The 15377-nt window shown below is 40.2% G+C and overlaps 1 protein-coding gene across 1 annotated transcript; it reads left to right on the forward strand.

Moving 5' to 3' along the window:
* Positions 1 to 5399: 5399 nt before the first annotated feature.
* Positions 5400 to 6407, forward strand: LOC308424495 (glyceraldehyde-3-phosphate dehydrogenase-like; the record flags this gene model as incomplete). Its single annotated transcript, XM_080921481.1, has 1 exon — positions 5400 to 6407. The coding sequence occupies one exon, from the start codon at positions 5400 to 5402 to the stop codon at positions 6405 to 6407; it is 1008 nt and encodes a 335-aa protein (XP_080777607.1).
* Positions 6408 to 15377: the final 8970 nt, after the last annotated feature.

Raw genomic sequence — 15377 nt, forward strand, 5'->3', positions numbered from 1 at the left:
AAGAAAACAGTTTGCTGTTTTCCTGTTGTCCTCCCTCTCACTGGCAAGTCCATTCCTTCACTGGCATTAGAAACCAGTTTAGACACATGGTATACACTCACCGAGAAGTGGATACCAGCCCAAAAAGCTCAGAATACCCAAGAAATAATCCACAGACCTTCTTCTTCTGTAAGCCTCCTATTCCTCCTGTCTCACCCTCAGTCTCAGCACCAACAGTACAGAGAATTATTCTGTACAATCTCAATACTGCACAATCCTGGGTGGACTATTGAAAGCCTTTCTAACTTAAGTCACTAATGCAAACTTCTCCCAGGGCTGACTGCATGCTCTGTGACAAACCTCCAGTGGGATTCATAGTTACAGCACACGTGAGAACCCATAGCTCAGCATTCAAGGCTTCTACAACCAGGCCGACTCATTTTTCATGCTTCTTCTCATCCCACCTCCTGCCTACTGTTGGCTTTTCCCCACCCCTTTCTCAGGCCATGATCCAGACAAAAAGTGCCTCCATCCTACTGTGATCCTGGAGTGCTCCTTCCTGCTCTTTCTCCTTCTCTAATATTCCATTCTTGATCTCCAAAAAGACCCAGATCACACTCTCTGCTACATGACACACAGCACAGAATTCTTCTCTCCTCTCTGTCTTCCCCACCCACCACAGCAGTATAGGGTTTGGAACTGTGACAGTGGTTATGTGACCCCTCTAAGGCCAAAGGTACATATTTTCCTATTAATTTATTTTTTAAATATTTTTAACATTATTTCATCTTGCTGGGATTATACACTTGAGAAGTGAAGGCAGAAGAATAAGAGGGTTGAGGCCAGCCTTGACTACATGATAACCTGTGTCAAAAACCAAACATAGATAGAAAGATAGATAGATAGATAGATAGATAGATAGATAGATAGATAGATGATAGATAGGTAGATAGGTAGGTAGGTAGGTAGGTAGGTAGGTAGGTTAGATAGGTAGATAGATAGATAGATAGATAGATAGATAGATAGATAGATAGATAGGTAGGTAGGTAGGTAGGTAGGTAGGTAGGTAGGTAGGTTAGATAGGTAGATAGATAGATAGATAGATAGATAGATAGATAGATAGATAGATAGATAGATAGATAGACAGACAGACAGATGATTAAAACCCTGGTTATATACATGAGATAAAATATGATGTTTTAATTAATACATAAAAGTAGAGTGATTAAATCAAATTAATATTTCCATCACCTTGGTTACCCACCTCTCTGTGTTCATGTCTGAAACTTGCCCTTGTTGTTTTACTATATAGTATTTCATGGTTAACTCTGGTGACCATGTCATGCAATAGACCTCACAATGTACTTATTGTCTTTTGTCTACCTGAAACCAACATAAAATCTGAGAAAGCTGAACCCACAGATGTAGAGACTAGAATGAGGATTTTCTCCAGCAGAGACTGAGATAAAGAAAAGGATGATGTAACTTAATTCTCATTGCTTCCTAGACAGTGAGGTAACAGATAAATGTTTATGGATCCAGATTCAATAGCACCAATTGTGTAATCAGATTTCTGATAGAATTCTTTTGGGAAGTTGGAAGGTCTACAGAATGCTAAATGAGTAATTGTAGTCTTTAAAACAACAACACACACACACACTCTCTCACACACATACTCAGACACACACTCAGACACTCACAAACATACACTCTTACACACTCACTTTTGCAGGAACTTTATCATGCTATTGACACACTGGATCTTGTTTCAATTTTGCTGCCAATTTGTGTCATTAAAATATAAACTCCATGAGAATAAAAATCCTACTTAACTCACCAGAGGTATCCAGATGGCCCAACACACTGAGTGCCCTCAGTCCTTTTCAAAAAAAGTAAAATGTAAGCAACATTTCAAGGTGAAATATGTGGCAATGTAATGAAAAACCATTAAAAGCTTCAACTGTCATGTAAGCATTCCTGAATAGAGTTTCTGCTCACCCTCTATCTTCACTTAGCAAATCTAACAGAGTGTTTTTACAGTCCTTAAACCTTCCTGGATACTGGGGATGAAGCTCAGTTGGTAGAGCGTGACCCTAGCATATGTGAATATCTGGTTTCTGAAACCAGACTTGGTAGCATACTTAAGATTAGGAGTTCAAAGTGAATGTTGCTACACAGGAAAAATGAGGCCAGCCTAGGACTTGAAACAAGTAAAAGCAAAATTCCGATTATTTATTACAATTACTTATTGTAAACTGGGACAGTATACTGCACTGTTTCACCACACAAATGTAGAGGTCGGAGTCTTTACCCATTGAGCCACCTCTCTGACACCATCAACCAATGCCAAAAGGAGGCTCTGGCTAATCAGAAGTGGTACAGGTCTTATCGATCATCCTAATTAGACTAAGCCTTTCCAGTGGTCCCAGTGTGCGCTGCTCCCTGTGAGATCTGAATGAGATGTGTGAAATTCCCATGGTGTTCATTTTGCTCCTCTGTTCAGCAGGGCAAAGCCATCAAGCTCCCATGAGTCACATCATTAGATTCCTTCTCTCCAAACCTTGGGTTTTACATTAGAGGACCTGGAATTTCCCAAAATGGATGTTCCCTCTTAATGTTAATATTCATTACTTAATTCTCTGTGATTAAAAAAAAAACTGACAAAAGCTACTTATAGAAGGAAGGGTTCTTATTTGGGTTATAGTTGGAGAGAAGGCCCATCTTCATGGGGAAGGCTTGGCAACAAAAGACTGAGGCAGCTACTGACATAAATGTAAAGTTGGGAAGCAGAGAGCAGAACTATGTGTGGACACTTAGCCATCTCCTTTACTCTATTCATGACCTAGCCCGTGGCATGGTACCACACACAATGGGAGGGTCTCCCTACCTCAACCCTATCCAGATAATCTCTCACAGCCACAGTCTGGAGATTTGTCTCCTAGATCATTTCTAGATGTCATCAAGTTGACAATCGAGATTAATCGCCACAATGTCATTGAATTAGTTAGGAGCAAAATGGATCAAAAGTATCCAGGCTCCTTCCAGTTTATTTCCTGCTTCCTGTGGCATTTTGCTTTTCATCACATTTTCATTATGTTTCACAGTATACAGTTTATTTCTATCTCTCTTTTTCATGACACTGTCCAATTTCAAGATGTCATTCTGGTGGCTTTTTCTACTAAGTTATTGAAGATGGGGGCATAGGGAGGTGAACAGATTCTCTGGCTGAGTCCCTTCAACTTTAGAAATGGACATCTGATTTTAAAGGTTCATGAAATTCAGAAATGACGTCTTGTTTTATTGTTATTGCTTAACCATTTGACAAATCTATAATCAAATGCTAGCCAGCATGGACAAGTTTGCCTGCTCTGGAAGGATCAGAAGCAAATAGAAGCACATAGAACTAAATTCAAAACCAGAGTTTTAACACTTGTATGTAAACCTGACTATGGTGCCATAAAAGCAACCACTTCTGCAGCACTTTCTTTATTGTGTTTTTGGAAAGATCAACCCAGGATTCAAATTTGTGAGCATTCTTTCTACCTCTGACAAGATCCAGAAGCTAGAAAATGAGGGAAATTCTTTACAATACTACAAAGCAAAAATTCAAAACTATTTTTTGATACCTAAAATATGCCTAAGTACTGTTCAAAGCAATGAGAATAAGTAACTGCTTACAGCTCAGTCACAAATGGATCTAGATTTTAAAGCATCTAGATAACATCCTCCAAATTTAGAGAACATTCTGAGAAACAGAATAGAAATCATGTAAGAGTCAAATAAAGTGTGAGTGGCGTAAAACACTGTCTTCCAAGTGTGGTGTGGTCATTTCCCTCTTGAGCTCACAGAAGCTGTGATTACCTGCACAAGACCTGCACAAGGTTGGGCTCACCAACATCCTATCATGTTGTCGTGAAGCTCCGACCTTCTCTAAGGATTTATAGGCAGGTAATGGTTGCTGGGAGAGCAAAAGACATTTCTTAGTGACTTAACCACTGATACAGGCTCATGCTCCTGTAAACAAATCCTTGCTCATTCTCCTGTAAACAACCTTAATAAAACTTTTTAGGTCAGTAATAATAATAATAATAAAGTTAGCCAGACATGGTGGAACACACCTTTTCTTCCCTTACAACTTTATATTTTAAAAAAGAGAGATACATGTACAGATTTTTAAAAGCATTTTGGCATAAAACTATATGAACATATTTTGTCAGTACTTGATTTTTTTTTAAGGTTTGATAGTATGCATTGAAATCTTACTAGTTATCATAAACATAAAGTACATGTAAAACAAAACCTAACATGGAAACAGTCAAAGTTTTCTTGGTGTGTATAGATTAGACATAATGATTTTTAAATACCAAAAATTACCACAAGGCTATCTTCTTAGCTCTTGAGTTATTAATGATTTAAGGTCTAAGTGTATCCCACTCTGAGTGGGTGCTATACATTTGTTGTTGTTGTTGTTGTTGTTTTCTACGAACTGAGATTTCCACTTTTTGGCCTTTCTTTTTTTGAGCTTCATATAATCTGTGACTTGTTTCTTGGGTATTCAGAGCTTTCTGGGGCTGGAACACACCTTTAGTCCCAGCACTTGAGAGGCAAAGGCAGGCAGATCTCTGTGAATTTGAAGCCAGCCTTGTCTATATAGGAAGTTCCAGGCCAGCCCTACAAGGGAAGATCCTGTCTCAAAAAGGAAAAAAAAAAAAAAAAAAAAAAAACATGAAAATAGAAGGATTAAGTTCAACTTACCAATAATGCAGCCTTGTCACATTAAGGAAAAAAAATAACCAAAGGCAATTCCAGATTCAAATTCTCTGCTTCATGCTCCCTTGCCTTCTGTCCTGTCTATTATCTGATTTTTGTGTCTGGGTGAAGGCTGTCTAGTGGGTTTATCAATGAATCTGTATCTGTCCTTGTGTGTGACTGTCTGTGTGTGTCTGTAGAACTTCAGCCTTAATTCTGGGGGGAATAAAACCTTTAAGAAACTCAGAGCTCAAATAGACATACACAGGGGGCCATCTGAAAAATTCTATTTCCCATCTGGAAGCCCAAGTATACTCCTTAGCAAAGTTTGTTCTTCGGAATCACAGAGCACTAAACTTCTTCTTTATGAAACATAGCACCAGGAGAAGCTTGTTGCTTCTATGCCAGTCAGTCAGGGGTAACTGGAAAAAGTTTAAACATGGCCGGAAATAATCTTAAGAGAAGAAGATAAGAGGTGCCAAGAATCAATTGGTACCAATCCTTTGTCTCCTGGTCCCCTAGTTAACCACTCTAGTTAAAACCATGGCTGGACTATTAAACTTTTGGTCCCATCCCTCACTATAAGACCCTGCTTTCTTGCTCTCTGCTCCTCCCTGTTCTACAGACAGCTGCATCTTCTCGTGCAGTGCCAGCCTCGTCCCTTAGACAAGATGGTGAAGGTCAGTGTGAACGGATTTGGCCATATTGGGCACCTGGTTACCAGGGCTGCCTTCTGCTCAGGACCTAGCAAAGTGGAGATTGTCGCCATCAACGACCTCTTCATTGACCTCAACTACATGGTCTACATGTTCCAGTATGACTCTACCCATGGCAAATCCAATGGCACAGTCAAGGCTGAGAATGGGAAGCTTGTCATCAATGGGAAGCCCATCACCATCTTCCAGGAGCGAGATCCCGCTAACATCAAATGGGCTGATGCTGGTGCTGAGTATGTTGTGGAGTCTACTGGAGTCTTCACCACCATGGAGAAGGCCGGGGCCCACTTGAAGGGTGGGGCCAAAAGGGTCATCATCTCTGCCCCTTCGGCTGATGCCCCCATGTTTGTGATAGGTGTGGATCATGAGAAATATGACAACTCCCTCAAGATTGTCAGCAATGCATCCTGTACCACCAACTGTTTAGTCCCCCTGGCTAAGGTCATCCATGACAACTTTGGCATCATGGAAGAGCTCATGACCACGCTTCATGCCATCACTGCCACTCAGAAGATTGTGGATGGCCCCTCTGGAAAGCTGTGGCATGATGGCTGTGGGGCAGCCCAGAACATCATCCCTGCATCCACTGGTGCTGCCAAGGCTGTGGACAAGGTCATCCCAGAGCTGAATGGGAAACTCACTGGCATGGCTTTCCATGTTCTTACCCCCAATGTATCTGTTATGGATCTGACATGCTGCCTGGAGAAGCCTGCCAAGTATGATGACATCAAGAAGGTGGTGAAGCAGGCAGCTGAGGGCCCACTAAAGGGCACTCTGGGCTACACTGAGGACCAGGTTGTCTCCTGCGACTTGAACATCAACTCCCACTCTTCCACTTTTGATGCTGGAGCTGGCATTGCTCTCAATGACAACTTTGTGAAGCTCATTTCCTGGTATGACAATGAATATGGCTACAGCAACAGGGTGGTGGACCTCATGGCCTACATGGCTTCTAAGGAATAAGAAACCCTGGACCACCCACCCCCCAGCAAGGACACTGAGAGCAAGAGAGAGGCCCTCAGTTGCTGAGGAGTCCCATCCCAACTTGGCCCCCAACAATGAGCATCTCCCTCACGATTTCCATCCCAGACCCCCATAATAATAGGGGCCTAGGGAGCCCTCCCGACTCTCTTGAATACCATCAATAAAGGTCCACTGTACCCCCCAAAAAAAGACCCTGCTTTCTCAACTGCCTACTTAGCTATGGAAAACAGAGAGTAAAGTCTGTTAAACTACTAGTGCTAAGATGATATAACCCCATCTCAAGATTAGTCTACAATTTGGCTTATGCTGTAGAACCTGGGGGTGGGGGAAGATGTAACAGGCTCTCAGACCTTAATTGGCCCCCAGACCTTAGCACAACATGATAGAAGCACCATTCAAGCCTTGAGACTCAGCAACAGTACCTGCCAAAATGGGAACAAAGGCTAAATCAACGATTCCAGGGTATGGCTGGGAAAGTCCCAGAGTTAAAATCTCTAGCTGTACTAACCATGCTTTTTTGATTATTGCTGATTGTTCTTAATAGTTGAAGTGTATCAACCAGGATGTGCGATTTTTACATAAAACCAAGAGCTATAAAGCTTGGAGCTGCCTGGTTTGGGCTAATTCTCCATACAGCCACCAGCTGACTTTTGGCTTTAAGGGTGTCCTTGAAATGGTCTGGAGAGCTTACCTCACAAGACTTTATAAAACTTTATGGAGATTTTAGGAAGTTGCTTTCAACTCCTGTATTTGCTGCTTTCTGCAAACGATACACATATCTGGGTCAAGAGCCTAGCGGAGTACATAAGACTGCAGCTATGCATTAGCATATGTTGTAAAAGTTTATTACATGAGAAATCCAAGGCAAGTAACGCTGGTTGCTACATTATTCTCTCAAAAGCAAATTAAGCAGTCTGAGTACACAGTAGAATAGCAGTCTTAAGTGATCACCAGATATTTTATTAATTCTGGCTGTGGGGTCTAGCAAGTTTCAGTATCTTAGGATGTAAAAATATTGCATATAGAGAGTAAGTTGTTGCTGGGTAACTGACTTCCATGTGCACCTGTTTTCCTCCAACGAGCTACAGTTTCTGCCTTTGCAATACAGACAATCCAGTGTGTATGCCTTTAAGAGACTCACTGGGTTTTATCTTCCTATAACAGTCTAATTCGCCTTTTGTGCTTGAAGTCTAACTCATTTCAAAGTGATTGAACTGGCATGAGTCCTCTGTAATTTTTCAAGCCACAGGCTATGAGGAAATATTTGTAGAACACGTATCTGCCAAAGAATAATTTCCAGAACCTAGAATACTCACCCCAAAAGAACAACATAAAAAGACAAATTAATAGAATTAGATACTTCCCAATGGAGATGTACAATTGCTCATGAAAAAGTGTCCAGCATCATTAACTACAAGAGACCTGCAAGCAAAGCTCATTGATATGACCTTATACACTTGCTAGAATCATGCCATCCAAACTGAAAAAGACCAAGGAACTCCAGGGCCATATGAATCACAAGCATCCACTCACGAGGCTTTGGGAATTCTGGTGGCATGTATCACCACAGGATAGACTCTGACAAGAATCATGAAGATGATTCAAGGAAAGTTGGTATGAGGCTTTACCAACTGACAACCTGGATAAACTGTGGACCCTTGGTCAGTAAATGCTGCAATGAACAAGACTGGAGCTGCTCTCATCATTGGTGAGGTATAATTGGGATACTAGAGAGTTCTAGGGAAAGGAAAGCTTCCTAAGCAGCCTGTCATCTAAAGACCAAATTCTTCAACCAAAACTGCTGAGGAGGAAATTGAAGTGCTAGAGTTGCTTGTGCCCTGGTGACTTTAAGCCACACAGGGAAGTTTCTTAAATGCTAATGTTCTTTTCCATGTATTCTGAGTGTAGTTCTTTGGTGACATTTCTATTCACCCTTGCCTATATATTTGGAACCTGCCTAATGGATCCTAGGAAGGTGGGAGGCATGGATTCTGCTCATGACAGTTTCCAAGGGTAGTAGGTAGATATAGTCCACTCTCTCAAGCATGTCAGAATGTGCATCTATTCAAGTTGGCTGAGTTCCAGAAAGCAGTTATGAATTCATGGGTCCCTGTGGAGGGTGAAGAGTTTTTTCTTTGGATCCTTTCAGAAGAATCCTTCCACAAAGACCTAAAGAAGGAACCAAACTGAAGAAGAAGCATGTTACCTAGACAACAGTACAGTTAATGTGAAGACCAAAGTTCAACAGAATGCTGAGTTTTAAATGTCCTTGTGTGTCAGGGAGCAGGGATACTTCTTCATATCAAGGAGATCTGAAAAATACTCTTTTGATATTTTTTTTACAATCCACCTTTGGTTCTTAGCAAGAGATTAGGAGTAAGGGCCATACAGTGATCCTAACAACTACCATTTTTTGTGTTCCATAACCGTCAAATCCAAATTAAGTTCTTACTTACTCAGGAAGCATTAAATGAGTCGTTAAAAATAAATAACTGAGGTTATATACCTCAGCCAGTGTTCAAGGTGGAGGAACAAGTTATAGGACTCTTGACTCAGTGAGCTCACTGCTTCTTCCAAAGAAGTCTAATCTCACAGGGCCACACCTGAGAACTGGTGCATAAAGCTTGTCTTAGTTTCATTATGTTGCTGTGAGATAAAACATTCTGAAAAAGGGACAACTTAATGGGGAAAGAGCTTTTCTGGCTTACTATTGCAGCCTCAGTTCATCATGCAGGGAAACCAAAGCAGGAAATAGAACATGGAGTCCACAGAGAGAATGAATGCATGCCTGCATATTTCTACTCTGTACTTACATTGGTCAGAACCCCTTGCTTAGGGAATAGTGTCACCCACAGTGGGCTGGGTCTTTCCACATCAGTTAAAAATCAAGACAATCAACTACAGACATATTCACAAGCCAGCCTGATCTAGACAATTCTTCACAGAGACTTCCCTTCTTGGGTAATTTTAGACTGTGCTATAGGAGACTTTCAAAGCCCACCCCCACAGTGATACACTTTCTCCACCAAGGCCACTCCCTATGAACCAGGCATATTCAAACCTCCACACCCGCTGAGCTAGAGTGGCTCCAAATTAATGCTAGCAGCTGAAAGGTGGATGTGCCCAGGGCTTCCAGGCACTCCTGTGGCCCTTGGATCCCTATCAAAATCCTGATGCCTAGTTATTTCATGCTAACTCCAAACTAATTACTAAAAAATAATACAGCTTATGAATTGGAAGCCAACCAGAGGTTTTGTTTGTATAGAAAGAGAAGTGGTTGCCTGAAGAGGAATAACTATTGAGTCCTTTCTATTTACATTTTTGTCTAAGGAACAGAAAGAGTAAAAGGAACACATCGTAACTTTTACAAAATAATTCCCCTTCCTGAGACTGCTTATTATACTGACCCCCTGGAACCCCATTACAACAGAAAGCTGGTGCACAGCCAGGCCTCTCCCCAGATCCTGGATGGAAGGCATCAGCCTAATCCTTTTCTAATAGGATGTAAACATGGGGGCAGCTTGAGTCCCAGTTCCTGGCCTTTTCTACTGCACTGTTTATCAATGCTTTCATCCCACAAGGCTGGGCCAGAGAGACTCCCAGATCCAAGAGTTATCAGGATATAACTGCTTGGAAGTCTTTCTTCAATACTCTGAGAGTATAATCTTAGTAGCTGTGTGAACTGAACCACTGTGTCAAAAAGCAGAGACCATCCAGCTAATGAGGACAACAAAATTGTAAGGATGACTCTTAATGCATACTCATTAATAGCCTTTGAAATGCAAAAGCTGCACTTTTTCCTGTGTCTGTCAAACCTTTCTAATACTGCCAGTATCAACCAAGATCTTCAAGCGATTTTTTTTTTAGTATACCATAACTCAGCTTCAATGTGTTTGAAGATAAGTTTTTAAACCAGTGTAAATTGCTGGTTGCATATTTCTAAACTTCTGTCATGAAAATTAAAATTAAAAAAAAAAAACCTTTTATTTTCCAGGCTACTATTTATGACCAACTTGGAATTACACGAACTCTACTGGGAACTGTAAGTTATATCTTATTCATACTTCTGTGGATGTTTTTAAAGAATTTGGGTACTCTATCATTTTCAGTCTCAGATGTCAAACACAGAATACATGACAGGAAATTAGGTGCTACAGCCCAAAAGGCCTCCCCACAGACCCGTCTGGACATTAGACATTGTTGCCAACATGAACCAGAACGTGGGCATCATGTAGAAGGTACATTGCTCCCCACAGGATGCTCTGTAGGAAGGGTTCACTGTGCAGCCTATGGGATCTCTTCCAAACCACCAACTCTTATATGAGTTCAGAAAATAAACTGCATTAATAATATTTTGTCATAATTTTCAAATGATGATGAAATACAAAGAAAACTGCTTAGAAAAATATAAGGATTTTTTTCTTTCCTGTTACAAACATTTTTGTTTCTAAATGCTACTGTTATTAACTGTAGCTTTAAAAATTAACTGAAACTTTAAAAAATAATAGTTTTTTTTAAAAGCAGGCACAGCCATAATACTAACTGGCATGCTTTCATGTGAGAGACACTAATAAATACTAGTAAAGGAAGTTACACATAACCATTCCTGATAAAATTCTTTTTCTTTATGAAAACGTATTTTTAAATCCTTGCAGAAAATATTTTGTTAGACCATTACTGTTGGAGTTGAAATCTGGAAGGGAAAAGGGACAGACAAGAGGGAAGGTAGATCACTATCTCCCCTAGAGAATTTAAGACACTTCTTGTAACCAGTGTCCCTAGTAGTTTATCTCTAGTTTATCCCTAGTCGTTAATCTCTGGGTTTAAAAAATGAGAAATAGCTGGGTATGGTGGTGCACACCTTTGATCCCTCTACTTGGGAGGTAGTAGACTGTAGAGCTCTGTGAGTTCAAAGCCAGCCTGATCTACATAGTAGTTTTTAAGTCAGCCAGAGATACATAGTGATACCCTGTCTTTAAATAAATAAATACTAGGATTTAACTCAGCAACACTAGTAACAGATTCTAGTGGCTGAGACTTTATAGAAGTGGGAAGATCCTGTGGAAAGGGGGGGGGGGGTGAGGAAGGATTGTAGGAACCAGAGGGATTAAGGACACCAGGAGAACATGGTCCACAGAATCAACTAACCAGGGCTCATAGGGGATCACAAAGTCTAAACTGACAATTAGAGAGCCTGTATGGGTCAGACCTAGGTCCTCTGCACATTTGTTATGGTTGGGTAGCTTGGTGCTCTTGTGGGATTCCTAACAGTGGGAGCAGGGGCTATCAATGATTCTTTTGCCTCCTTTTTTTCTCCCATTGGGTTGCTTAGTCCAGCCTTTATATGAAGAAATGTGCCATTTATTTATTTATTTATTTATTTATTTATTTATTTATTTATTTATAACGTGATGTGATGGTTTGAATAGGTTTAACCACCACAGATTCATGTGTTTGAATGCTTGGCCCATAGGGGGTGACACTATTAGAAAGTGTGCCCTTATTGGAAGAGCTGTGGCCTTGTGGAAGGAAGTGTGTCACTGTGTAGGTGGGCTTTAAGGCCTCCTATGCTCAGGCTCTGCCCAAGGAGGAAAATATTCTCCTCCTGGCTACCTTCAGATCAAGAAGATCTTCGCTCCTCCAGCACTATCTGCCTGCACGCTGCCATGCTTCCAAGCCATGATGATAATAGACTGAACCTTTAAAACTGTAACCCAGCCCCAACTGAATGTTTACCTTTATAAGAGTTGCCTTGGTCATGGTGTCTCATCCCAGCAATGAAATTCTAAGACACTTAGTATGCCTGGTTGACATCCCTGGGAGGCCTGTTCTTTTCTGAAGGGAAAGGAGGAGGTATGGGTTTGAGGGAGAGGTGAGGTAAAGACTGGGAAGAAAGGATGGAGGGAAAACTGCATCCAGGATGTAATATATGAGAGAATAATAATAATAATAATAATAATAATAATAATAATAATAATAATAATAATAATAATAATATCATAGCAAATGAGAGACGAGGACCAGAAGGCAACTCAGGACCAGACAAGGGTGTTGTCTGTCACAGCATGATGACCCAGTTCTCACAGATGCCAACAGCATGGTAGGACCTGTGTTCTAGGTGCTTTCAAGTTGTCAACCTCCAGGACCAGGGCACAATGAGTGGCGGAGACAGAAGATGGAAATCATTAGCCATTCTTCAGTAAGGCTTAGAGTTCTGCCCATCCTTAGGAGCTCTGGTCCATGTGCCATATCCTAACCTGCAAGAGATGTGTAAGAACATTGCATCATTCCTCTGCCTGACACTTAGCATCTGTGTTCCATGAGGTTCACTGTGATGGCCTGTCATTAGCTGACAAATTTGTGCCCTGGATATTATTTCCTCATTTTTTTTCATTCAAGAAGTACTTACAGAAAACCTATATATTAGTAATACAAAGAGTCACTCATGGCACCTTCTCGAAAACTGACCACATAATTGGACACGGAATGAGCCTCAATCGATAAAAGAAGATTGAAATGCTCCTATGCATCTTTTCAGATCACCATGGTCTAAGGCTGGTCTTTAATAAGAACAAAGACAACAAAAAGCCTATATATACACATGGAAACTAAACAATGCTCTATCAAACAATAGCAGGGTCAAAGAAGAAATAAAGAAAGAAGTTAAGGATTTTCTAGAATTCAATGAAAATGAAAACACAACATACCCAAACCTAAGGGATGCAATGAAGACAGTACTAAGAGGAAAACTCATAGCTCTGGCTGCTTCCAAAAAGAAACTGGAGAGAGCATACACTAGCAACCAGACAGCACAATTGAAAGCTCTAAAACAAAAAGAAGCAGATATACCCAAGAGGACTAGACAGCAAGAAATAATCAAACTTAGGGCAAAAATAGACCAAGTAGAAACAAAAAGAACCATTCAAAGAATCAACAAAACCAAGAGCTGGTTCTTTGGGAAAATTAACAAGATTGATAAACACTTAGCCAGACTAACTAGAGGGCAAAGAGAGAGTATCCAAATTAACAAAATCAGAAAGGAAAGTGGAGAAATAACAACTGAAACTGAGGAAATTCAAGAAATCATCAGATCCTACTACAAAAGCCTATATTCAAAAAAGCTGGAAAATCTGAAGTAAATGGATGAATTCCTAGACAGATACAAGATACCAAAGTTAAACCAGGACCAGGTAAACCATCTAAATAATCCCATAACAGCTAAAGAAATAGAAGCAGTCATCAAAAGCCTCCCAACCAAAAAAAAAGCCCAGGTTCAGATGGATTCAGTGCAGAATTTTATCAGATATTTATTGACAATATAATACCAATACTCTCCAAACTATTCCACAAAATAAAATCAGATGGAACACTACCTAACTCATTTTTAGAGGCTACAATAACCCTCTTTCCTAAACCACACATAGACCCTACAAGGAAAGAGAACTTCATACCAATCTCACTTATGAACATTGATGAAAAAATACTCAACAAACTCCTTGCAAACCAAATCCAAGAACACATCAAAATGATGATTCACCATGATCAAGTAGGCTTCATCCCTGGGATGCAGGGATGGTTTAATATATGGAAATTCATCAATGTAATCTACCATATAAACAAACTCAAAGAAAAAAACCACATGGTCATCTCACTAGATGCTGAGAAAGCATTTGACAAAATTCAACACCCCTTCATGTTAAAAGTCTTGGAAAGAACAGGTATCTAATGCCTATACCTAAACATAATAAAAGCAATATACAGCAAACCAACAGCCAACATCAAACATAAAGGTGGGAAACGTGAAGCAATCCCACTAAAACCAGGGACTAGACAAGGATGCCCACTCTCCCCGTACCTATTCAACATAGTATTGGAAATCCTGGCCAAAGCAATTAGACAGCAAAAGGAAATCAAAGGGATACAAATTGGAAAGGAATAAGTAAAAACATCACTATTAGCAGATGACATGATAGTATACTTAAGTGACCCCAAAAATTCAACCAGAGAACTTCTACAACTGATAAACAAGTTCAGCAAAGTGGCTGGATATAAAATTAACTCAAAAAAATCAGTAGCCTTCTTCTACTCAAAGGACAAACATGTGGAGAAAGAAATTAGGGAAAAGAACCCTTCACAATAGTCACAAAAACTATAAAATAACTTGGTGTGACTCTAACTAAGCAAGTGAAGGACCTGTAAGACAAGAACTTCAAACCTCTAAAGAAGGAAATTGAAGAAGATCTCAGAAAATGGAAAGATCTCCCATGCTCATGGATTGGAAGGATCAACATTTTAAAAATGGCCATTTTACCAAAGGCAATCTACATATTCAATGCAATCTCCATCAAAATTCCAACCCAATTTTTCATTGAGTTGGAAAGAGCAATGTGCAATTTCATTTGGTATAACAAAAGACCTAGAATAGCGAAATCCATCCTCAACAACAAGAAAACATCTTCGGGAATCACTATCCCTGACCTCAAGCTATATTACAAGGCAATTGTGTTGAAAACTGCATGGTACTGGTACAGAAATAGGCACGTGGACCAATGAAATAGAATAGAAGATCCAGTAATTAGCCCTCACATATATGGTCACCTGATTTTTGACAAAGGAGCTGTAAACATTTAATGGAAAAAGGACAGTCTATTCAACAAATGGTGCTGGTCCAACTGGCACTCAGCATGCAGAAGAATGAAAATAGGCCCTTTCTTATCTCCTTGTACAAAGCTCAAGTGTAAGTGGATCAAAGATATCCACATTAAACCAGGTACACTGAAACTATTACATGAGAAAGTAGGGAAAACCTTAGAACACATAGGCACAGGAGAAAATTTCCTGAACAGAACACCAATGGCTTGTGCTCTAAGGTCAAAGATTGACAAATGGGACCTGATGAGCTTGCAAAGTTTCTGTAAGGCTAAGGACACTGTCAAGAAAACAACAGGG

This window comes from Micromys minutus, assembly GCF_963924665.1.
Source record: "Micromys minutus genome assembly, chromosome: 1".
NCBI classification, from domain to species: domain Eukaryota; kingdom Metazoa; phylum Chordata; class Mammalia; order Rodentia; family Muridae; genus Micromys; species Micromys minutus.